The sequence below is a fragment of the Cavia porcellus genome, unplaced genomic scaffold (assembly GCF_034190915.1).
Source record: "Cavia porcellus strain 051 isolate PalLab524CR breed Dunkin Hartley unplaced genomic scaffold, mCavPor4.1 scaffold_13, whole genome shotgun sequence".
In the NCBI taxonomy this organism is placed as follows: domain Eukaryota; kingdom Metazoa; phylum Chordata; class Mammalia; order Rodentia; family Caviidae; genus Cavia; species Cavia porcellus.
In genome coordinates, this window is record NW_026947496.1 from 29383846 (window position 1) to 29407258 (window position 23413).

The 23413-nt window shown below is 40.8% G+C and overlaps 6 protein-coding genes across 6 annotated transcripts; 2 read left to right on the forward strand and 4 right to left on the reverse strand.

Annotated features, from left to right (window-relative positions):
- Positions 1-649: 649 nt before the first annotated feature.
- LOC134478524 (histone H4) lies at positions 650-1791 on the reverse strand. Its single transcript, XM_063259999.1, has one exon. The coding sequence runs from the start codon at positions 1455-1457 to the stop codon at positions 1146-1148; it is 312 nt and encodes a 103-aa protein (XP_063116069.1). The 5' UTR covers positions 1458-1791; the 3' UTR covers positions 650-1145.
- A 135-nt stretch (positions 1792-1926) lies between these two features.
- LOC100728608 (histone H3) lies at positions 1927-2917 on the reverse strand. The gene has a single exon (XM_013151435.3). It carries the CDS (start codon positions 2891-2893, stop codon positions 2483-2485), a length of 411 nt encoding a protein of 136 aa, XP_013006889.1. The 5' UTR covers positions 2894-2917; the 3' UTR covers positions 1927-2482.
- A 961-nt stretch (positions 2918-3878) lies between these two features.
- Positions 3879-7104, forward strand: LOC134478523 (histone H2B type 1-H-like). The gene has a single exon (XM_063259998.1). The coding sequence runs from the start codon at positions 3923-3925 to the stop codon at positions 4301-4303; it is 381 nt and encodes a 126-aa protein (XP_063116068.1). The 5' UTR covers positions 3879-3922; the 3' UTR covers positions 4304-7104.
- A 13347-nt stretch (positions 7105-20451) lies between these two features.
- LOC100735825 (histone H3.1) lies at positions 20452-21159 on the reverse strand. Its single transcript, XM_063260000.1, has one exon. The coding sequence runs from the start codon at positions 20909-20911 to the stop codon at positions 20501-20503; it is 411 nt and encodes a 136-aa protein (XP_063116070.1). The 5' UTR covers positions 20912-21159; the 3' UTR covers positions 20452-20500.
- Positions 21160-21653: 494 nt separating this feature from the next.
- LOC100735272 (histone H2A type 1-like) lies at positions 21654-22292 on the reverse strand. Its single transcript, XM_003468807.4, has one exon. The coding sequence runs from the start codon at positions 22231-22233 to the stop codon at positions 21841-21843; it is 393 nt and encodes a 130-aa protein (XP_003468855.1). The 5' UTR covers positions 22234-22292; the 3' UTR covers positions 21654-21840.
- Positions 22293-22508: 216 nt separating this feature from the next.
- On the forward strand, positions 22509-22989 carry LOC100735546 (histone H2B type 1-C/E/F/G/I). The gene has a single exon (XM_003468808.4). The coding sequence runs from the start codon at positions 22558-22560 to the stop codon at positions 22936-22938; it is 381 nt and encodes a 126-aa protein (XP_003468856.1). The 5' UTR covers positions 22509-22557; the 3' UTR covers positions 22939-22989.
- Positions 22990-23413: the final 424 nt, after the last annotated feature.

Here is a 23413-nt window from a genome sequence, read left to right on the forward strand (position 1 = left end):
AACCTGATCTACCTTCCAACTCCCACATGTCCACATGTGTTTTCTTTTTTATTTTTAGAGACAGAATGCAATAAATTTGGGAATTAACATTTACATATATTTTATTTTAAAGCATAAAAGGCTAGGTGTGTAGATAAGTTTAAAGAACCGGAATACGACCCTCAGCAATAAAAAACTAATAAATTTTTTTAAATCACTACAAAGACAATTATATATAATATGCAAGTTTCTGGATTTTTTTCCATTTCATGTTTAACAGAATGTAATCCTCATACTCTAAAAACGCATTGAAGTATGATTAAGTCCCAAATACTGCTTTGTCAAAATATTTTTTAATTTTAAATACACACCTACAAATGCAAATTCAGGGACAGCTTTCTTTTAATATTAAATGAAATGATGCAGCTAACACAAAAGCCCACTCTCCCACTGCAAAAAATATGCATGAGTCCTGCTCCAGATGTGGTGGTGCATGCCTATAATCTCAGCATTCAGACTGAGACAGGAAGACTGAGACAGGTGCATGCCTGTAATCCCAGCACTCAGTTGACAAATAAAGGAATCCCCACCAGTGTGACACCGGGCTATTTACTGCAAAGCCAACCTGAACTATAGAGACACTATCTACATAAAATGAAAGCACACTTGGTTCTTGGCAAATAGCCACATATGAGAATATTTTAGCACGGTTTTATTCTGAGAGTACTTGAACAAGCATTTTAATGAATGGCAAGAACAGAAGAAAAAAATACACTCTACAGAGTAAAGCTTTAAAAGTGTTACTAAACAAACATACTTAAGCCTGGTGACCAACAACAAAGCTTTTAAGCTGCCAGCAGCTTCAAAGTAGTAGTCCAAATGTTTAAATCATAGCGACTTGGCCAGGCAACAAATAAAAACACACATCCCTTCACATTGTCTATGAAACCTATGTATTCACAGACATCAGGGTCCAAATTCCACAAACAGCATTAGGTTAGCTTTAGTTTAGGGTAGGTTAGGTTAGGTTAGTTAGTTTCTGTCTGAATACCAACAAAGCACCCAGAATCCCGTCTCATAAGGATCAAGTGTTTGAGCTCCTTAACAGATAAAGGAGGTGGCCCTAAAAAGGACCTTTAGATATGCATAGATATCAAAAAACACAATTAGCCCCCAAAACCATAGAGGGTGCGTCCCTGGCGCTTGAGCGCGTAGACCACATCCATGGCAGTGACTGTCTTGCGTTTGGCGTGCTCCGTGTAGGTGACAGCATCGCGGATCACGTTCTCCAGGAAGACCTTGAGAACGCCTCTAGTCTCCTCATAGATGAGACCGGAGATGCGTTTGACGCCACCGCGGCGGGCCAGGCGGCGGATGGCAGGCTTGGTGATGCCCTGGATGTTGTCGCGCAGCACCTTGCGGTGGCGCTTGGCACCGCCTTTGCCAAGACCTTTGCCTCCCTTGCCACGTCCAGACATTGTGAGTTGATTACTGGACAATACTAAATTCACAAAAGCTTTACTGATGCCTATTGAGTGCCTGTGTGCTATGTCTGCTCATAAAAACGAAGAATCGGACCTAATTGAAGACTGAAAGAAAAAACTGGCGGGAAAACTCATTTGGTAACCGCTTCTCTAGCAAGCTTTGGCAAGGTCTAAAACAGGATGGGAAACTATTTTTAAAGGCTCTAAACAAGTGACGGTATTATCACAAGAGGAAATTAGCCTGATTGTTCAGTGGTTAAAGTTTTATTCGTTGTATTATATACATTTGGGGTATTTCTACTATGTGACTTACCCAAATTCAATTTTAAAAGGTCATTTTCAAGCAACACAGAGGGTATAAAAACCAGGCTTTGAGCTTGGAATCTGTAAGCAGCGGTTTTTAAAGTTGGAAATGTTACCTTACTTGAATTTCCATTCACTCTGCTAAAGAAACTGAGCAAAATAGAATTGGGTTTCCAATTTATTTTACCTATTCTGTTTGAATATAACAGCAGAGAATGTGGACGTGGGACATTTATAACTACAGCTACATTTTGCCAGTTACCTCAAGAAATTACAGGTCGGTATTAAATGGGTACTGAATACTTATTGTTGGCCATGTCAGATCATACATTAATGCTTCTGGGAGTGCCCAGGAAAACTGGTTAAGTTTCGCAAAACTTGACCAAAACCTTGGCTGCTCCATAAAGTACGCCTACAGGCTTTGCGGATGAACGATCTTCAAAGCATACTTAACAGTATTATCTGCATTTACTTCCCATGGTAGAAAATGAGACGCTTAAAGGTCCATGCATCAGTAAAACTGACCACAACAGCTTTGGCCAGCTAAGCACTAAGCGTGCTTCAAACCATAAGGTACTTTAAGTGTGGGCAGAAAAATACAATATAAGTACCCTGCAAACACCAGTTGAGACATTGGGAGGACAGCACTTTCAGTGAAGTTGTAGGTGGCTCTGAAAAGAGCCTTTGGGTTTACAGTTATCTGACTTTCTGTAAGTCTATGCCCTCTCCCCACGAATCCGGCGTGCGAGCTGGATGTCTTTCGGCATGATGGTGACCCGCTTGGCGTGGATGGCACACAGGTTGGTGTCCTCGAAAAGACCTACAAGGTAGGCCTCCGACGCCTCCTGCAGCGCCATGACCGCCGAGCTCTGGAAACGCAGATCGGTTTTGAAGTCCTGTGCGATCTCGCGCACCAGCCGCTGGAACGGCAGCTTGCGTATGAGCAGCTCGGTGGACTTCTGGTAGCGCCGGATCTCGCGCAGGGCCACAGTGCCCGGACGGTAGCGGTGCGGCTTCTTCACTCCGCCGGTGGCCGGGGCGCTCTTACGAGCAGCTTTGGTAGCTAGCTGCTTGCGCGGAGCCTTGCCACCAGTAGACTTACGCGCGGTCTGCTTTGTGCGAGCCATGGTAAGAATAAAAATAAGCACTTGTCTTTCCTTATATTTATAAGGTCAAAGTCCTACTGATTGGTCAAGGCTCTCAAATTCCGCGCCAGAAATAACAAAAACACCTCGAGCCCTGTGATTGGTTGGCAGTTTTCAAATTGAAAATTTCGACCTATCACGATTTTTTTCTGTAAATCCCATCTTTGGTTCCGGTCTGTCATACATATTGTGAAGCTGAAAGTATCTATAGCCACAAATTTGAGAATAAATGGGAAAACACGGAAATGAACGTTCCGCAATATCTGGCAAGTTTCAGAAACTGCATTTGACTGTCGTTCCTCCAGCTAATTTTTTTTTTATTTTTCCTAGAATTTTTTTATTTCAATGGTCTCTTACCCAGCATTAGTACGAGGATTTTTTTTTTTTCCTACACTTTATTTGATTTCAAGGCTCTCTTAACCCAACAATAGTACGAGGATTTTCACTGGCATGGAAGTAAGATGCTTTTGAAAAACACAATATTAAAATCTCACCACTGTTAAGATGTTCAAATTCTGTAATTCTTCAAAAAGCTTTAAGTTATTGCTGACGTTGATAACACTGCGTAAGAATTTTGCTTATGCCCAAATTTTGGAAAAATTTAACTTCCAACTTCTAGTTGTAAAAGTAGTAACAGCGTGACACTGGAGCCATAAAATTTATATCTTTTTATAAAGATCTACTGGGACAGTGCATAACAAAGACAACCTAATACTTAAAACTTTTGAAATAAAAACTGCTAGTGTGTGTGTGGTTTTTTTGGTTTTTTTTTTTGTTTGTTTGTTTGTTTTTTTTCCTTATGTTTTAAAAAAAACCAATTAGGGTACTTCCACATAAATAGCCAATCAAAAAGTAGATTGCAATTCCCCTTATTTGCATGACGCTTCTATTGGCTAGTCTGGTCCAATCAAAATTGTAGGAACTTTATGCCTTATTTGCATAGAAAGGCTACAAAGTTAGCCCGGAGTTGTTCAACATTTTATACCCTTTGGCTTTTCTTTTGCACTAGTCATGCCTGACCCAGCGAAATCAACTCAGGCCCCTAAGAAGGGCTCCAAGAAAGCCGTCACCAAGGCACAGAAGAAGGATGGCAAGAAGCGCAAGCGCAGCCGAAAAGAGAGCTACTCGGTCTACGTGTACAAGGTGCTCAAGCAGGTGCATCCCGACACGGGCATCTCGTCCAAGGCCATGGGCATTATGAACTCTTTCGTCAACGACATCTTCGAACGCATCGCCGGCGAGGCGTCGCGCCTGGCGCACTACAACAAACGCTCCACCATCACGTCGCGGGAGATCCAGACGGCCGTCCGACTGCTGCTGCCAGGAGAGCTAGCCAAGCATGCTGTGTCAGAGGGCACCAAGGCCGTCACCAAGTACACCAGCTCCAAGTGAGTGTGCCTGGCTGCTGCCTACAACCCACCCAAAGGCTCTTTTCAGAGCCACCCACAATCTCAATTAGGAGCTTTAATACTAAGTGTTGCTATGGCTTTGTTAGCTAAGTAAACACAAGCAGGCCTGAGAAACTAGTTAATTTAAAATGAGTAAGCATTATAATCTTTCTTAGCAGAATGCTGGTCACCTAAAAGCAAGACATTTTTGAGATACCAAAATTTCAAAGTAGCCCTTAAGGGAAATGTTAAGCAGCCTCATAGCCTCCATCATTCCCTGAACTCTAGAAATAACTTAAAATACACATACAAAGTTTTTCAAACTGACACTCAGTGTAGATGCCTTGGTAACACTGCCTGACTTTTCACTTTAAGATAAAAGAGAGTATTCTACCCATACTTCCACATGGTCTGGGTGTCTTGATGGAATTCTATCAAGGCCTCAAACCTGAAGATCAAGGAGAGGATCCACACATCAATTTAAAACGCTTTTGCATAGCAAAGGAAACCATTTACAGAATGGGAAAACTTTTTGCAGCTACTCTTCAGACAAACCACTAATAGCTAGAATACATTTTTTTAAAAAATCAAAACAAGCAGCAGTATCCCCCACAGCAAAATTATCCAAAATTGAGCATCTGAAATGAATAGAAACTTCTCAGACGAAGAAGTACAAATGGCCAATAAATACATGAAAAATATTCAAAATTCCTGACCATTCCAGTAATGCAAAGTAAGCAACACTGAGATATCAGCTTACCCCAGAAAGAATGACTTCAAGATATCAACAAGTAACAAATGCTGGAGAGACTGTAGGGCATTTAGGGGAATGACTTAATGAACACTATTGTTGGGACTGGTAAAACCACAATGAAAATAGGTATGGAAAGTCCTCAGAAACTGAAACAAAAATCTCATTTGATCCAGCTATTTCTCGTCTAAGTACTGTCTCCAAAAAGTTTTTTAAAAAAAGAAAAAATCATGCCACAGTAATGTTTGCATACCCACATTTGCACAACTTTTATAATAGGTAAATCTTAGACACAGCCTCTATGTACATTAACAGATAAATGGATTTTTTAAAATGTATTTAAACACAATGCAGTACTACTCTACCATAAAGAAGGATAAAGGAGTCATTCATAGGGAAAATGGATGCTCCTCAAAATCGTAATGTTAAGTAAAGAAACAAACTCAAATATAGCTTCTTTTATGTGAAAACTCAACATATACATATATAAAATGCAAAATAAGAAAAACCAGAGGGAAACAGAAAACTTTTTGTAATCCAACATGAACAATGTATCTAAAAGTGTTCTTTCATGTAGTATAACTGTCTTGTGTAGTTTATATGGATTTTGGTCTATTAGTCTGACTAAATTTTCATATATAATAACTGTATTAGGTTTATAAGATAAATGAATTTGATGAGGGAGGAGTAAAGAAAAAAAAGCGAGATGTCTTAAGTACACATACCAATTCCCCACAATGATTGCAACCATGATATACTGCAATCATGTACTAATAAAAATATTTTTTAAATACGGATCCATTTCCTTCATGCATCAAGGAGCTGGATTCCCAGTAATAGTTCATTTTAAAGCACGTTATACTGGAGTTAAAATGTTCATGTCCATCTTAGCAATCTGGTAATGGCCTTCTCATGTGAACACTTGTTTTGGTCAGCATCACTGTGGCCTGAGTTGTAAATTGACTTAATGAACTAACAATTTCACTCAGTTCTGGAATTGGCAAATTAGAGTTCTCAGAATAGGCTGAAAATACATAAGCTCTCCTAAACAGCACAATAACTTCATATGAGTCTTAAAAAAAAAACTAGTTGAAAATGGTGTATAACCTAATGTGAATATGTTTCCTGGTAGCCATATGGTTACAGGAAGTTATTGAAGGGCAAATAAACCTATCATTATAAACTGAACCTTTTGTCTCCAAGAAATACAGATATAAAGTTGTAGATATATCTGAGAAAGGCTAGGTAGGATTTGTAAGGAGAAAAAAAAGAGAAAATAAACAGCCTGGGAGTAACATGCCTTTTTAAACTTAGGTAATATTTAATCTTAGGTAATGTTCATACTCTTATCCTTGCAGCCAGCCAAGAGGCTATGATAGTTGTCTTGAAACTACTATGGATTTGCAAAGCACGGAGATTAGAGGACGTAACAGTAAGCTACCAGAGCCCTTTGGTTACTGCACACAAATGTAGATCACTCCATCAAAGCTTGGAGGTGCAGCAAAAGAAGTGAGTCTTAAATCAGAAACATGCCTAAGACTCCTCCCCAGATGAAAAATTAAGTGAATGGACTGGGGCTCTTGAGTGTAACCAATTTTGTTTAATAGACAAAGGCCTCTGAGTGTAGAAATTATCCCATTATTTAAGCAGGCCTATTTTGGCCACAGCACAGTATTCAGCCAAGCAAAAAATGAGCAAAAAAAAGGGTATTTCCAAAGGAACCAAGCCTAAAGCTATAAGAGCTAGGCCTCACATCTGCATAACTGATCCCAAGAATAGGATTTAGAGATATTTATGGGATTCAGAAGGATAGGGTGATCTGAAGAGTGCAAAAAGGTGACTCAAGATGAAGGGCTCTGATTTGTGCATGAGTAGCAAAACTCTTTGTTCTGCATAGGATGCATGTTCAGACAGTGACTTTAGTATGATCATCTGAGGGTGGAGTTTTTAGTCACTTAATGTGCAAACGTTTCCCTTCAGAATCCTGTGCAGGTCCTCAGGAAATCAGTGACTTCTAAAAAAATGGCCCTCAAATCCCTGAAAAGTAATTAAAGCAATTATTATTATCATAACCCATATGTCAAAAGTGTCATTTCTAAAAAAAAAAAAAAAAAAAAAAAAAAAAAAAAAAAAAAAAAAGCTACTGGAAGACTGCTGTACTGCTTAACTATGTGACACAGAAAATTGGTGATTTTTAAAAGCCAGCTAAATGCAAGTAACTGACAAAGAGTCAGTGAACCACGAAGTAAAAGGTACAAAGAGCTTATGAGCAAACAGGAGACTAGGCCAGCTTGTGTGTATTGACTGCTGCTTATCAAAGTTATATTATCTCCTCTGTGGAGTCCTAAAGATTTAGGTCTTATTCCTTTGATGGTTTAATCTTAACAACTTTAAATCTTAATGGCAGTGAGCGGTGCTTCTGAGCTGTAAAATTGTTGCATATTTACAATTATAAGACTCTTTTAATAAATTGCCAGAAAATGATTATAGCCAATTGAGCAAGGGCTCAGATTTGTTCTCAGTCTTTTCAGCAACTGCAATCTAAAATGAATATTTAAATAATAATCTTAACAACTAAATGAAGGGCAAAGCATCAGTGTGAAAGTCATGTTTAAAAAATTAAATTAAAAACAAAACATGACACTGAGGTGAAACCCAAGACCTTTGCACTGAGTTCTTTCACTGATTTCCTCATCCCTCACTGGGCTGGAATTTGTAGTCCTCCTGCCTCAGTCTCCCCGAGTTCAGGGATTATAGGCATGTGTTAATTTCTAGCAAGCCTAGTTTCAACTGACTTTTGTTGGAGCTAAATTTAAATCACCAAATACTGAAATGAAAATCTTAAAAATTTTCAAATCACCTGAAAACAATTTTGCAAGAAAAATGGAGCAGGAAAGATTAAAAAGGAAGAGGAGCAACTAAGATAGAGTCAAAGATGCAAATGACTCATCCTTTTTAGGAAAAGGAAAGTCTGGAGCTCTGGTGGCACAATAGGTTAGCACATCGCACTTCTACACGAAGAGAGCCAGCAAGCTACAGCTGGCAAAGCTCAATATGCATGTAGCATGTAGCTAAAAATATGGTGGCTTGTAATCCCAGCATTCTGGGAGGCTGTGGCAGAAGGGTCACAAATTTCAACCCAGCCTGGATAATGTAATAACTGTTAGGTCTGAGAAGGGGGGGATGGGGAAGGAAGAAAAGAAGAAAGGAAGGAAGGAAGGAAGGAAGGAAGGAAGGAAGGAAGGAAGGAAGGAAGGAAGGAAGGAATGGAGTGGAGAAGGAAGGAGAAAGAGTGGAAAGAGTGGACGGCCGTGAAAGGAGTGGGCGGCGGTGGCTGCAAAGATAAGAAGTATAAAATATAAGTAACCTTTATTTCGGGAATGAGGGGAGAGACACCCCCCCCCCCGCGCGCCCTCGGGGCGCAGCGTCTCCACCCCCGAGCCAGCGGTCTCTCTCTGAAACACACACACACACTCTAACACGTGGAGTGAGGCCCATAAGTAGCCTCTGTCTGGGGTGGACCCCAAGGGGCATTAGGGATGCACAGGTAGCCCACTGGCACACATTTGGCGCCAGAGGCAGGTTCTTAGGGATGGGGGTATAGGGTTACAGGTAAATCTCTAAGGGGCGGGGGAGGCAGGAGCTCCTTAATTTGGCTGAGGCTTCTCCTGGTTAAAGTGTTCGGTCTGGACCAGCAACTCTTTCAATAACATGTCTCAAACTAAATTTTAGAAAAGACTGGGGACGTAGCTCAGCTCTAAATCCCTGGGTTCAATCCTCAGTCCTACAAAGGAAAGGGAGAAAAGGACATTTATACTCATCTCCTTGTCTCATCACTAGCCAGATACAAGAATTCGTAAAAATCCTAGCTGAAAGAGTTTTGGCCCAGGCCGGACACTGTAGCTGGAAAAGCCTTAGCGGGATCCAAGGAGCTCCTATCTCCCCCACCCCTAGGGATTTACCTATGGCTCTATCTTTCCCACCCCTAGGAATTTACCTATAGCGCCAAAAGAATACCAATGGGCTGCCTGTACATCCCTAATGCCCCTCAGGCACCACCCCTAACCTTAAGCTACATGTATGCCTCCACTCCACATGTTGCACGGAGAGATCGCCTAAAGGGGGGGGGGGTGATGCCGCGCCCCAGGGGATGGGGGGGGCCTCTCCCCACATTCTCAAAATAAAGGTCATTTATATTTCATACTTATCTTTTCAGCTGCTGCCGGTCCCCCACAGTTCTATCACCTAGTTCCCTACCTTAGTAGCATGGAGAAAATAAGACAATAATGATAGTTAATCTTGTCCTTCATTTTTAAATAACATAGTTTTTTTCTTACTGTGCACCTATATGAGTATCAGAGATCCCTGAAAGTGGCACTCAGTGGAAAACAATCAACAGTTTAAAAATCATAAAAGTGTGATTTATAGGACGTATTTCTCTGTAGCTCAACCCTGCAATGGAATTCTGATGCCCTTAGGGAATTCCACTGCTATGTACAATAGACATCTGTCTTCTTGCGTGATTTTTTCAGACATATTCTACTATTCAACTCTGCTAGGAAAGGCAAGCATAAGAAGTGGGATAGACAAAACACATGATTTTATAACGGATTCAAACAAACAAGGCAACTTAGACATTTTAGGTAGGCAAACAAGGTAAGGTGCATACAAAAATTAAAAACTGTATTTATATAGTCATAAATTAGTGGCCTGTGAGATACTTAAGAGAAAGCCAGGAAGAGTTTGTATGTACTACACAGAAACAAGAAAACATGAGAAACAACAAACATGCATGACATATCACACATTCATGCAGCATTTTAAGGTCTTCAGACACATTTTGGCTCCAGTTTGCACATGACTGCTCAGTTTATCACTGTTAAATAATACCTGTGACTTGTATTTCTCCCTACATTCCTTCAACATGTCAAATGTGTGTTTGTTCCAAATAATGCCCATTTTCTAAGCCCTTTTCTCACTATCAACTCCAGCTCTCAAAACCACCTTTTCATCTGGCGTGATAACACATGTCTGTAATCCTAGCATTCTGGAAGCTGAGGCAGGAGGATTGCTGTGAGTTTGAGGCCAGCCTGGGTTACAAAATGAGTTCAAGGCCAACCTGAACCGTGTGCACAGTGAAACCCTGTCCCAAAAAGACAAAAAACAAAAAAACCCACCACACTCTCATCAGGAAAAATATATTGAGGGAAAGGGAAGATTGCACATAGGACAGGCCTAGCCAAGGATTCAGGTACTTGTCTCTCATTTGCAATTTATCTGAAATATATTAACTTGCCAAATTCCCATTCCCTTGTTTCCTGCTAATATAAGGGAATGAAACTCCCAACCTACTATGTTCTCTAAAATTGAAGAATAAATTTTAGGAACAATGGAGATTAAAAGCAGAATATATTTATTAAGAGGAGGAAAGCTTCTGTCTAAAGAATGAATGGATCCATTCTGAGTTGGTTGCCAGGGACTATGTCTGTTCTAGGGACTTTTATAGAGTAAAATCAGGAGGTTAGATGAATCAAAGGTGGGGAAAAATGGGAATCTGCAAATTGAGCATAAGGCGGGACAGAACTGTGGTCAACCAATAAGATTAATTGCTCAGGTAAAACTGATTAAATTAGGAGCAAATGGGCTAGCTAGTCATGTAGTAAGTGGGCATGTTTAACAGCAGGACCTTTTCATGTAGAGGGGTGGGATGCTGACTCCTGACTTCCTCAGGGTGATAGAGAACTATTTGAACTGTGGATCCTTAGGGTGTGGGTTTATTTACTTTACCTTTTGTCCTGAGATTTGGCCCACAGCAGGAGGTGATTGTCTCTTCCTAAGCTGCAAGGTACTTGAACTTTTTGCTCTGGCTCCTTTAAGGCCCTAGCCTTGTCTGACTGCCTATATTTCCTACTAGCTCAGCTGCCGGTAACACTGCTATATGTTCAAAATTGATTCAATAAAAATGTGCAAAAGCCATACAACTTAGGAGCATTAAATCAGTCTGTGATCCTTTGTGTCCATGGTCTCAGGAATAACCTGCTTGACAGTGTATTTAGAGGTTTATTTGCATTAAGAGAATTTCTCACATGATACTCTTACTATATCACTTCCCTTTGTAGCCTAATAAGCCTGCTCTAGCACCAACCATCAAGTTCACATTTCATCCTAAAGAAAGGGGAAAAGGGCAAGGAAAGGGACATTCTCAACATTTATAGAAACTGAAAGACTTAAGGAAATGCAACCCCAAAATGACACCTTGGGCCTCAGACTGAGAGCATCTATGGAAAAAGAGAACAAAAGGAGAAACTTTGTCTGAATTTCCACAAAGGTACAACTTAGTGCTCATCACCTTTTTGGAATCTCATTACTATCACTAGAGAGGTAGGAGGTCAAATCACACCCAGACAGACTTCATCACAGGTTATATAACTTATACTTCTAAGAGCCTGTTTATCTTTCCAAAAATCACTTTTCCACCCTAAATAACCAATGCTCTTTCTCTGTCTCTTGTGCAGAGGGTGTATGAGATCTCCCTGGGCTTCTGAGCATTCACTTTTCCTTCATGTGATTACTCATGTGCATAATAAATTTGGAGAAATGTTTTCCTGTTACTTCATAGGATCATTTATTCAACCCTCAGGGAATTCAATCCTCAAGGGAAAAATGGTTCCCTAGTAAGAAATCCTCATGGCTGGGGATTTAGCTCAGAGGCATAAGCGCCTGCCTGGCAAGCTCAAGGTTGTGAGTTTGATCCACCCCCACCCCCGTACCAAAAAAAGCAATTGAACGAAACCCTGATGATGGAGCAATGCCATATTTGGAAACAAATACACCATTGATCAAAAAGAGCTAAGGGCACACCTCACTACAAAGGAATTTAGGGAAGTTGGATCACTGAATAAGAAGACATAACCAATTTTAAAGTACAAATTCTTGTAATCCACAAATGAACCCTCCAGAGCCCAACCTCGAGTTCAAAAATGGGCAAGACATGTTTTAAAAAAGCAGCGCTGATTTATTTGTGAAAGGTTTTTGCCCCAAATGGGACACTGTAGCCGGGAGGAGGCTGGGAGGCGGAACCAAGAGGCTCTATCTTGAGGTCAGCTTTTCCTGCCCCTAAGCGATTTACCTGTGGCTCCAAATGAATACCAATGGGCTACCTGTGCATCACAAATACCCCTTAGGCACCACCCTAAACCTAACCTACCCTTAAGTACCCACACCACGTGTCCGGCAGAGAGAAAGCCAGACTTCAGTGGGGGAGGGGGGGTTGTTTTTCTCTCTCCGCGTTCTCAGAATAAAGGCCTCTTTTATTTCATATTTATCTTTTGGACATGCCAAAATCCTATCAATTTTATCCTGGGCCCAGCGACACAGTGCAGTTGGAGTTTGCAAAAGCTGTGTGTCTCTCTTAAAACTTGCAGCTTTTATGTACATACCACAGTTTACAAAGTAAGGGGTTGGATCAGGCATGGGCATGGATCAGGAAATCTGCTATGGAAATGAGGAAAACCTTTGTTTTCCTTAGCAGAGGACAGAGTAATCTAGCAGTAATTAACAACCCTTTGTCAGCTTATTTTAGCACCACATCTGTTATTTGTAGAGGGCAACAATGGTTAACATATCAGTTAGGTTAGGTTCCCAGGGATTTACAGTTCTTTACAGAGCAGAGCATTGATTAACATATCAATTAGAGGAAAAAAAACCTCATACAGAACAGTAGGTGGCATTACAGGTACTTTGGCATAACACAAACATAAGAAAGCTTTTTTGCTAGTGTACAGCACAAATACATTGTAATCCCTGCCGCAGATCCCAGCCCACGGCAGTATGAATAAAACAAAAAGAGTAGCTCTTAGAACTTTATCAATGCTAGGCATGGTGGTACACACCTGTAATCCCAATATTTGGGAAGTCCTGACCACTCTGAGCTACCTAGTGGGTTGAACTACTTAGCAAAACTCTCTCATAGAAAAGAACCTAATTGGTAATTCTTTACCTGCAGGAAGACACAGGCATTCCCCAGGTTTTTTTTTTTTTTTAAATGGATTATAAGTATCCAAGAATTGCTTCAGTTGGAAAGATAGTAACATAGTCCAACTCTAACTAGAATCTAATTCTCTTTTTAAGGTTACATTGTTAGAAGTTCAAATGTAACTGTGCACAAAGTATGGCATAGGAAATCAGGAAAATACTTTTTTCCAGTCAAATTCACATATCCAGAAATATTGCTACAAAAATACTCAAAGATAATGCTTTACTAGTTCTCTAGGTATTGTTATTACATTCAACTTAACTCCCAAAATTAAACTTCAAAAAAAGTTTAATTAACCATCACAGAAATAAAGCAAACTATTTGCTTTCTCAAGAGTTAACTGGGGCTGGGGATTTAGCTCAGCGGCATAAGCCCCTGCCTTGCAAGCAAGCAGTCGTGAGTTCGATCCCCGGTACCTATAAAAAAGAAAAAGACAAAAAAAAAAAAAAAATAAAATAAAAAAAAAAAATAAAGAGTTAACCAAAGAAAGGAGAGAGAGAGAGAGCAACCTGGGCTATACAGTGAGTTTAAGGCCAATCCACACTGCATGGAGACTCTATCCAAAATAACCCCCCCCCCAGAAAAACCCCTCACATTTAGATTCTCTTTCTTCTAACAATAAAAACAATGATGGTGATTTTGCAGACTCTCACTACCATTTTTTTGTTTGTTTTGGTTTGTGTTATTGGTGGTAGTAGGAATTGAACCAAGGGTTCAAGCAGATAGTAAAGCACTTAACCACTGACCTACATCTCCAGGCCTTTTATTGTTTATTTTTGATATGGGATCTTATTAAATTGACCAGATTAGCCTCTACTTGCAATCATTCCTGGTCAGCCTCCCAGAGTTCTAGGATTACAGGCATATGCCAGGTGTCCATTAAATGTTTGTAAGTCTAAATAATCACATTATTAATACTCTTCTCTTAGTAATTAGTGTGGCTATATCAGACATTCCTCTATTGGTTAACATTCATCTCTTCCTGTCTCTTCTTGGTTCACCACTTTAATATTGTTTCCTCAATGTTTTAAAACAAGAATTCAGTGTTTAAAAAGTACTAAAATGTATAAATCAGTTTGAGTTCACTAGAAAATCTATCTTTAAAAAACAGAAGAGGACTCTGGTTTGTGTAGTTGGTTATAAAAAGTGTATGCCACACCTCAGGTATGTGTCAAACTCCAAATCTGTATAGTTTCTTGTCTATGGAATTCTCTTCCTTTAGATTTATAAACATTGCATCCTCTCCAGACCTCAGTCCTTCACTGTGTCTCATCTCCATAAACTCCACACAAGGGGAACTGTATCTGTTATTCACAGCTGTGTCTACAGCACCTAGACAATGCTGGATATCAGAACCAGCCAAGAATCCAGGTGTCAATATTGAAAAGCCAGCCATTGGGCTGGGGATTTAGTTCAGCGGCATAAGCATCTGCCTGGCAAGCGCAAGGACATGAGTTTAATCTCAGGTACCAAAACAGGAAAAAAAGAAAAGAAAATCTGGCCAAGAGTCCTGATTGTCATTTTCAAGAATGTCATTAGAAAAACAAAACACAGAGACAAGTATCATATTCTAACAATGGCTAGGAAGTCAGCGTCTCTGGATCCGACTGCTTCCACCCCAAACAGGTACTATTTGTTTAGTCTACAGGGTGACAGGCAGGACTAGAAAAGATTACAATTCATACAAAAACTGACTCCAGAGGGCATAGATAATCTTATATTTGAAGTATCTTGATCCCAGTATAATCCTGAGATGACTTAAGAAGGTGTAAATGATCTTATGTTTAGAAGTATCTTGTCCTTGAGTGTAACCCTGAGATGATTTAAGAAAGTATAGATGATCCTATGCTTAGAAGAGTCACTGGGAAATCCCAGATGGGTGGTATCAACACTCCCAATTCTTCCTTTCATCCCACAGGGAAATACACAAAACCAGTCACTGTGAATTTGTGGTCCTCAACAACTGGGCACATGGTGAACATTCAAAATATTTCCACCAGCTGAGAGTGAAAGCTCATTGTACTGTAAGTGCTTAGTATGTTCAAGGCCCTGGGTTCTACATGCAATACCAAAGAAAATCTTTGTCAAAAGAATGGATGAGGGACTGGGGATTTAGCTCAGCGGCATAAGCACCTGCCTTGCAAGCAGGTGGTCGTGAGTTCCATCCCTGGTACCGATAAAAATGAAAAAGACAAAAAAAAAAAAAAAATGAATGAATGAAACTGGACATGGTGGTGTACACTCAGGCAACTGAAGCAGGAGGATCATTGCAAATTTGAGACCAGCCTGGGCTACAAAATGAGTTCAAGACCAGCCTGAACTGCATAGTGAGTGAGATCCTATCTCAAAAAGACAAAAAAAAAAAAAAAAAAAAAAAAGGAATGGATGAATGGAAATAAATGCATGCATATAATATACAACAACCATCTAGTCACAGCTACTGCAATAAAGTTTATGACTTAATTATCCAAATGAGCACTCTTGGGAAATGGTTCACCTTACTGTGCTTCTATGTCTTCATCTTTACAGTGGATTTAATATCATAATGAGTTCTGTGGGAGTCAACACTGAACTCATTACTATATATGAAGCACTTTGCTTCTAAACTATAATGTAGTCTGTCTGGAAGGGTCTTCTGAAGGTTCAGATAAGTCTCTGAAAATAGAGTATGGCATGACTTGGAGGAAGATCATGGCTTGCAGGATGTGAGAGACATTTTCTGTGCTGTTTCCCAAGCTGTCCTCAGTATTATTAGCTCAGCTGTCCCCAACACTATCAGCTCAAGTGCAACCCGTATCTTCCTTGAACTGTCCTTTGAGCTCCTTTCTCATAGAAGGCCTTTTGTTCTCATTAAGCAAAGAATACCTTTGTTCTCATCATATATTCATCATATACATCAAGACAGTATGCTGCTTTAATAAGTATCATGGTCAATAAACTCACTCCTCGCATGTCTCAACCACCTGAGTACTGGTATTACAGGCATGAACCACCACGCCCTGAATAAATTACAGATTTTTAGACCAATGAAATCATAAGTCCGCACCACCTGGACAGTTCATAAGAAAGGTGTTATTAATGTCTCTGTTAGGCAAATTATTTAATGAGCAGTGAGGTATCTACAGGAGCTTACAACTAATAGATAGGCAACTTTGATTCAGCCAGGTCTTTTATAGACTGACTCAGTGAGGTAATTCTGGGTAGCTCACAATTATCCCTATATAATTAAGCCTTGCCTGGTCCTGAAAGTTTTTTAACTTTGCATTCCATACAAATACAGTTTGCTACACAATAAGGAAAACAATTTCCTTATGGTTATAAAGCTAATCAACTGAAATAACACGAATATGAATCAAACTCAACACTAAACAAACTTTTACAGGCTTTCCCTTTTCTCCCTATTTTAGAGAAGGACAAATAATGCTTTTCTCAAGCATCACAAATTCTTAGTTTGAACAGACTGTAAAACAGAAATTTATTAACTTGTAATTTTATCTCATAGATACAGTAGGAAAAAAACTAGAGAATGATTAGTTGTCAAAGAACTGCTTTTTGAATTCTGGCTTATACAAGCACCATCAACTAAAAAGAGTAAATGTTTAAAGAAATGTCTTCAGTGACTGCCTTTGTTCTACAGCTGGAGGAGGAGCAGCTAAATCTATGCTGTACTTTTAGAAAAATAGAGAATGAACAGTTTTCCTGCATTAGCTGCTTCTTAATTTCCTTCAGATCAACAATTCATATGCCAGTGGGAGGTATTTCAGGGTAGCATACTCTAAGCTCCCATGTTGTTAGAAGCTCCACGTTAGTTTCTATTTTCAAGATTTGAATAGGACCAAACAGAAAGAAAGCTGGATCCTAATTTATATGCTGGAGCACAAATGAAACTAAAAATAAAGCAGAAGCTGCATAATAGACAGACACCAAGACTGCTGCGTTTAACTCCTCTCTCAGGGCCTTGTTTCTCACCTTAAGCAAAAGCCAAACTTCTTGCAGTGGCCTGTGGGAAAAAACAGAATATATCACCCCAAAATAAAAGACTGTAGAGTTAAAAAACAATTAAGAAATAGATACAAAAAAGCTCTTTGTCCTGGTTCTCAAAGCAGAAGGAAAATTTATAGACAATAAGGAATGCCAGACCTCCCTCCAGGGAGAACAAAAGGTAACTTACTTACCCGAGGGAACATTTAGGTGAATCAGAGAAATGGACATTCATAAGCTTTATTAAACGTCCTGTATTTGCTGCTTGTTGTCTTTCCCTGGAGACATGGACTTTAGCAACACATAGCCCTATTCTGTCATCCTAACACTTTGTGTGTTTAGTGTCCTTTGCTGAAGGTACTGCATGAGCCAGGATTCCAATCTACTCCTTTGAGAAATACAAATTACCTGAATGTATTTCAGGTACGTGTGAAAAGTTAGTAAACTTGTTTCTCTCTTATTAATCTGATTTTTGTTTCAAGCCAAATGTCCCTTCCTGGGAGAGGGAGAGTATAAGGGAAAATTCTTCTCCCCTAAAACCTATCAGATTGCAGGTTCTGGGCCCCTGTGTTTCTCCACCTTCATCTCCTGCTGTATCCTGTCTACCCAACCTAGCACACCTTCTGCACTTCCCTCTCTTTCCTAAGCACAGCTACACATCAGGCTTCCTCACATCTCTCAGGCCTTTGAGGAAATTCTCTGCAGGAGGTCTTCACTAATGTTACAGGCAGCTGAACCAGTTAGAAATATTTAGGCAGTCAGACAGGGTTAGGCCCTCGAGGAAGCTGGCACAGAGGACCAGGTATCTGATAACCTTGGAGGGGACACATACCTCTTGCTGTGGGCCAGACTGCAAGATAGAAGGGAAAACAAATGCAACCACACCCTTAAATTTAATCCTTAGGGATTAAGTCTGTATCACCTTGAAGTCAGGAGACATTCCAATCCCTAGGGAAGAGTCACTGCTCTCTAAGAATGCCAGCTTTCTAAATATATCCTACTCTTCACCTCTGTTGTTCCTAAAATTCATTCTTGAATTTTAGAGAACATGAACTCTCAGACATAGTAGGTTGGGAGTCTCATTTCCCTGTATCACTTGACCATATCTAAATTTTAGCCCCCAATATTACTTCATGTTCTTGCCTTTTTTTTCTTATCATCTAATGTTTACACAATGTTACTTAGGTGATTCAAGTTCTTCCCATCATGGAGTCAATGCAAGCTCCAAGAGAGCAGAAATTTTGTTTTGTCCTGCAAACAAACAGACACAAACACATTATAAAATTTCAACAAATACATCAGGAACAAATACATTTAAATTTCATTACCAGGGCATGGTGGCACAGGTCTAGAATCCTGGCACTCATGAGAGTGAGGCAGCTAAGGCTACATAGCGAAACCCTTTCTCAAAAAACAAAAACAAAAAAAAAACCTAAAACAGAATAAAATTCATCAATGTTAAGTGTTGTTTATTGCAGCAGTAATGATGCCATCATAATGAGATACAAACTAAATGTAGTGGTGTATACCACTGTAATCCCTGCTCTCTTAGAAGACTGAAATAAGATTTGCTCAATGTTGAGCCTTCCCCAGGTACTTCAGCAAGTTAGCAAGATCATATTTAGAAAAAAAAAAAAAAAAAAAAAAAAATGTTAGAGACATAGCTCAGTACAAAGGCCCTGAGTTCAATCCCCAGTACCACAAAACAAATTTAAATAATTGGCCTGTGTTGATGATGAAAGTGGATAAGATGTACATAGTTTTATTAGACTTTCCTTTCATATAGTAAAATTATATAAAACACTTTTACTAAAATATCACATACTAAAAGTATTTGAAAACGAAAATATCTGAAAAAGTGACAACTTGGTAAATAAATAAAAGCCATGACAATGGAAGAGCTGATATTTAAATAAAACTTTGTGCTACAAAAAAGCCCTCGTATAAAGACAGAAAGGCATCATGGATGTTTGACAGAAAGTCTAAAATAGTGCCCACCTCTCCTTGTAGCACCTCCATAACCTGGCGCAGCCAATCATTGAATGCAGCTGTGTCTCAGTATAGACTCACATTAGCCTTGCCCTGAGAGATAGCTTTACTACCTAGGAGGAGAGGCAGGACTGCCAACTTTGGGCTGGGGCTGGAAAATTTATTGACTTAAGGTAATTCTGTTTCGAAGACTAAATAAAGGTTGCAAATGTAACTCATAGCAAAGACCTTTGGTTCAATCCCCAGTACAGAAACAGAGAGACAGAGATAGAGCTTCTTATAAATGTCAAGTGACCATTAAAAGTGACTCCCTGTAATGAGTTACACAGTTGTCAAGTATGCCCAGAAGGTCCTTTTTGGAAACTACTATTACTATTTCTCTCGATAAAAATCACAGTTCCTGTTTCAATTAGATAACTCCTTGCTAAACCTGAAGTCAAACAGAAGCTAGTCACAGGACTGGAGTTCATTTAGTGATGCCTCAACCCCAGCTGCCTATGGGTAGCAAGGATTGTCAACATTAATTACAATTGGCTGAATCTGAATCCCTCCCCCCACTGCAGCTGGGAATGGGGCCCAAGGTTGCTTTTATAAAAGTTGCCAGTCACTGTAGTTGACACCATTACGAAGTACAAAAATCTCAAGCTAGCTCATTACATATACTTAGAGAATCTCTTTGTTGTCATACAGCTGGTTAAAAAAATCACTTATCACAAGTTAAGATTTTTTATGATCACAAACTATCCTAAAACTAGGCTTCAAACTGGTTTTTATGACTAACTTCTTGGTTTTTAACTTTTGTTAGTAGAGTCTGATACAGATTCCCTAGCCCTAGATGGGGCTTGACAATCCAATTCCTATCATATTCTGATTGTGAATTTTCATGTTCCTGGTGGGTGGAAAACAATGTAAGGCATTGCATTGACACCAGAGGTCTGCTATCTTAGAAATCCTTATGGGTTAGTTTAACTTTGAAGGCACTCTACTAGACAAAGCATACTGGAAATAAAAAACCTGAATTTACTTACACTTTTACATATGGAAACTGACCAAACGAGTTGGGTATTTTTATAGTTCAACCTCCCCTTGAACTCAATGAACTCCTGCCTCAGCCTTGAGTGCTAAATGACAAGGCTTCAGACACCACACCGGAACCCAGATATTAAAGAGTAGCCTGCTCACTAGTAAGCCAATGGCCCGTTCCCATGCTTAGAAAAAACTTTGAAGGGCTGTTACAGCATTCAACTAAAAGGCATGTGCTGACTACCAACGTGCTACAAATCAGCAAGACTTAAAAACACCTTAAACTTGCAAAGTACCCTATAAATTTCAAGGTAGTCTGTAAAGCCATAAATGAAAATATGCAAAGTTGATTACAGCTATTTTACTGTGTTAGTAGGTGGCTCTTAGAAGAGCCTTTTGAGATGTTGGAAGCAGGGATAGCGTTAAGCCCTCTCCCCGCGGATTCGGCGGGCCAGCTGGATGTCTTTCGGCATGATGGTGACCCGCTTGGCGTGGATGGCACACAGGTTGGTGTCTTCAAACAGACCAACGAGGTAGGCCTCACAGGCCTCCTGCAGTGCCATGACGGCCGAACTCTGGAAACGCAGATCAGTCTTGAAGTCCTGTGCGATCTCCCGCACCAACCGCTGGAATGGCAGCTTGCGTATGAGCAGCTCGGTGGACTTCTGGTAGCGCCGGATCTCGCGCAGAGCCACAGTACCGGGGCGATAGCGGTGCGGCTTCTTCACTCCGCCGGTAGCCGGAGCGCTCTTCCGGGCAGCTTTGGTGGCCAACTGCTTGCGCGGGGCCTTACCCCCAGTGGACTTACGAGCAGTTTGCTTGGTACGAGCCATGTCAGCTAACGCACAGTGACATGAAAGAAGTGCAACAGCTTGCCATTATATATGCTCAGAAACATTCTGATTGGTCTGGATGCTTTTCAAAAGTCCCGCGCTCTAAAACTATTGGTTGAAAAGCAACAAGTTGATTGGTGCGACAATGGAGATTCTGATTGGATGAGTTACTACACTTTCTGATCCTTCAAGGTCTGTCAGTCTGAGACCTCTGTGAGTCCTATTTCTTAAATTGCTAACTCTAAGCTTCTAAAACTGTTAATACCTACAGTATAACACTTGAAAATCCTAGTGTTCTGACTTAGCAAATGTGTGCTGGGGAGGAAAGAACACACTTCAGGAACCCACATATTTTGCATTGTGCCCCACTCGCAAGCTTATAGATGGCACTTCCTAGCATGGTCTTTATGTAACTGTACTACAAATGTTGTAACACCCTAAAATTGGCCTAAATGTAATTTTTACAAAGGCTCAAAATTTGAAAACACGACTGTCTCCACCTTCCAATTAACAAATCGATTTGCTGTCGAATACAAATAGCCTAGGTTATTAATCCTAATACTTCCCAGTTTCCCTAAAACCCATTCTTCCCTTATTTTGATTTTCCTATTTCGGAAATTTATTTGTAGTTATCTTTTCTGAAACTTGCGTTGACAGCCCTTAAGAAACATTGCAATATTAAATGTTGCTTATAGAACACTCGCGTTCCCTATTCAACCTCAGCAGTGTCAAAAAACCATTGGTCAATTCAGACGCATTTCAGGTACCTAGATGGACACACGTTAAGATAAAACTCGAAACATGCCTAGCTATTGAAACCAGCAATTTCGACCTAGTGTTTTTTGCCACATACTCTTTCACTTGAAAATGTAGATGGCTCTGAAAAGAGCCTTTGGGTGTAAGAGATCGCCACATGCTGATGAACTGCTTTACTTGCCCTTAGCCTTGTGGTGGCTCTCGGTCTTTTTGGGTAGCAGCACGGCCTGGATGTTGGGCAGCACGCCGCCCTGCGCAATCGTCACCTTGCCCAGCAGCTTGTTAAGTTCCTCGTCGTTGCGGATAGCCAGCTGCAGATGGCGGGGGATAATACGCGTCTTCTTGTTGTCGCGCGCCGCGTTACCCGCCAACTCCAGAATCTCGGCCGTCAAGTACTCCAGCACAGCCGCCAGGTAGACCGGGGCGCCGGCGCCCACTCGCTCGGCGTAGTTGCCCTTACGGAGCAGACGGTGTACGCGCCCCACGGGGAACTGTAGCCCAGCGCGGGAAGACCGCGTCTTGGCCTTAGCGCGAGTCTTGCCGCCCTGTTTTCCGCGTCCAGACATCACTGAAATCTAACAACGACCGCCACGAGCAAAACTAAAAGTGAATGTAGAAGGTTGCCACCCAAATGTCAAGTAATTATACTTTCAGTAGGGATTGTAAATTGCACTCTCTGATTGGCTAACACAAACTACAGAATATAACCAATTGGAAAGCAGTTTTTGAAGTCACCTAATTTGCATGTGACGCAACGGTGCAGAAAATCTGTCCAATCAGAGCTTAAGAATTGAAACACCATATTTGCATAGAAGCCCTACAAATATTAACGCCGTTGCAGCCTCAGACTATCATTTCTTTTCCAGTTTCCTTTCTGAATTGTCTCTGTCATGCCTGAGCCAGCGAAGTCGGCGCCTGCCCCGAAGAAGGGTTCAAAGAAGGCCGTGACCAAGGCCCAGAAGAAGGACGGAAAGAAGCGCAAGCGCAGCCGCAAGGAGAGCTACTCGGTCTACGTGTACAAGGTGCTCAAGCAGGTGCACCCCGACACGGGCATCTCGTCCAAGGCCATGGGCATCATGAACTCCTTCGTCAACGACATCTTCGAGCGTATTGCCGGCGAGGCGTCGCGCCTGGCGCACTACAACAAGCGCTCCACCATCACGTCGCGGGAGATCCAGACGGCCGTGCGGCTGCTGCTGCCCGGGGAGCTGGCCAAGCACGCCGTGTCGGAGGGCACCAAGGCTGTCACCAAATACACCAGCTCCAAGTGAGCGCGCCTGCCTGCTGCCCACAACCCAAAGGCTCTTTTCAGAGCCACCCACATTATCTCTCAAAAGATCTGTAACAGGAAACTTCAGGCTAAGGCATTACGTAATGGCAGCTTTCCTTTTCCTTTGTGCTTTAAATCAAAGCAAAGGATAAAGGTATTCTACAGCTAGGTAAGATAGTAATCATTAAGGAAGACACGTTAACATTTACGTGGGGAGGGGGGGGGCTACCTCTCACTACCCTCTTTCAGCATTGCCCCTCCTTTGACAGGGTTTGTTTTCCTTTTTCAGTTTCATTTTTTAGTAATACCGTTGTCCTTGGCCAGGGAATATCCAAGCAAAGTTCTGGAATTTTGTGTGTTCCTTAATCTAAATAGGATTCCTGAAAGAATGCATGTTTCGTTTTGCTGATCTTTGATTACACACAGCTAGGGCAGTATCTGGTAAACATAACCTGGCCTGATTATACCTCTACACC

Excerpts from the sequence above, each read along its gene's own strand:
- LOC100735272 (XM_003468807.4), bottom strand. The coding sequence starts at position 22,233 with ATGTCTGGACGCGGAAAACAGGGCGGCAAGACTCGCGCTAAGGCCAAG.
- LOC100735825 (XM_063260000.1), bottom strand. The coding sequence starts at position 20,911 with ATGGCTCGTACCAAGCAAACTGCTCGTAAGTCCACTGGGGGTAAGGCC.
- LOC100728608 (XM_013151435.3), bottom strand. The coding sequence starts at position 2,893 with ATGGCTCGCACAAAGCAGACCGCGCGTAAGTCTACTGGTGGCAAGGCT.
- LOC134478523 (XM_063259998.1), top strand. The coding sequence starts at position 3,923 with ATGCCTGACCCAGCGAAATCAACTCAGGCCCCTAAGAAGGGCTCCAAG.
- LOC100735546 (XM_003468808.4), top strand. The coding sequence starts at position 22,558 with ATGCCTGAGCCAGCGAAGTCGGCGCCTGCCCCGAAGAAGGGTTCAAAG.
- LOC134478524 (XM_063259999.1), bottom strand. The coding sequence starts at position 1,457 with ATGTCTGGACGTGGCAAGGGAGGCAAAGGTCTTGGCAAAGGCGGTGCC.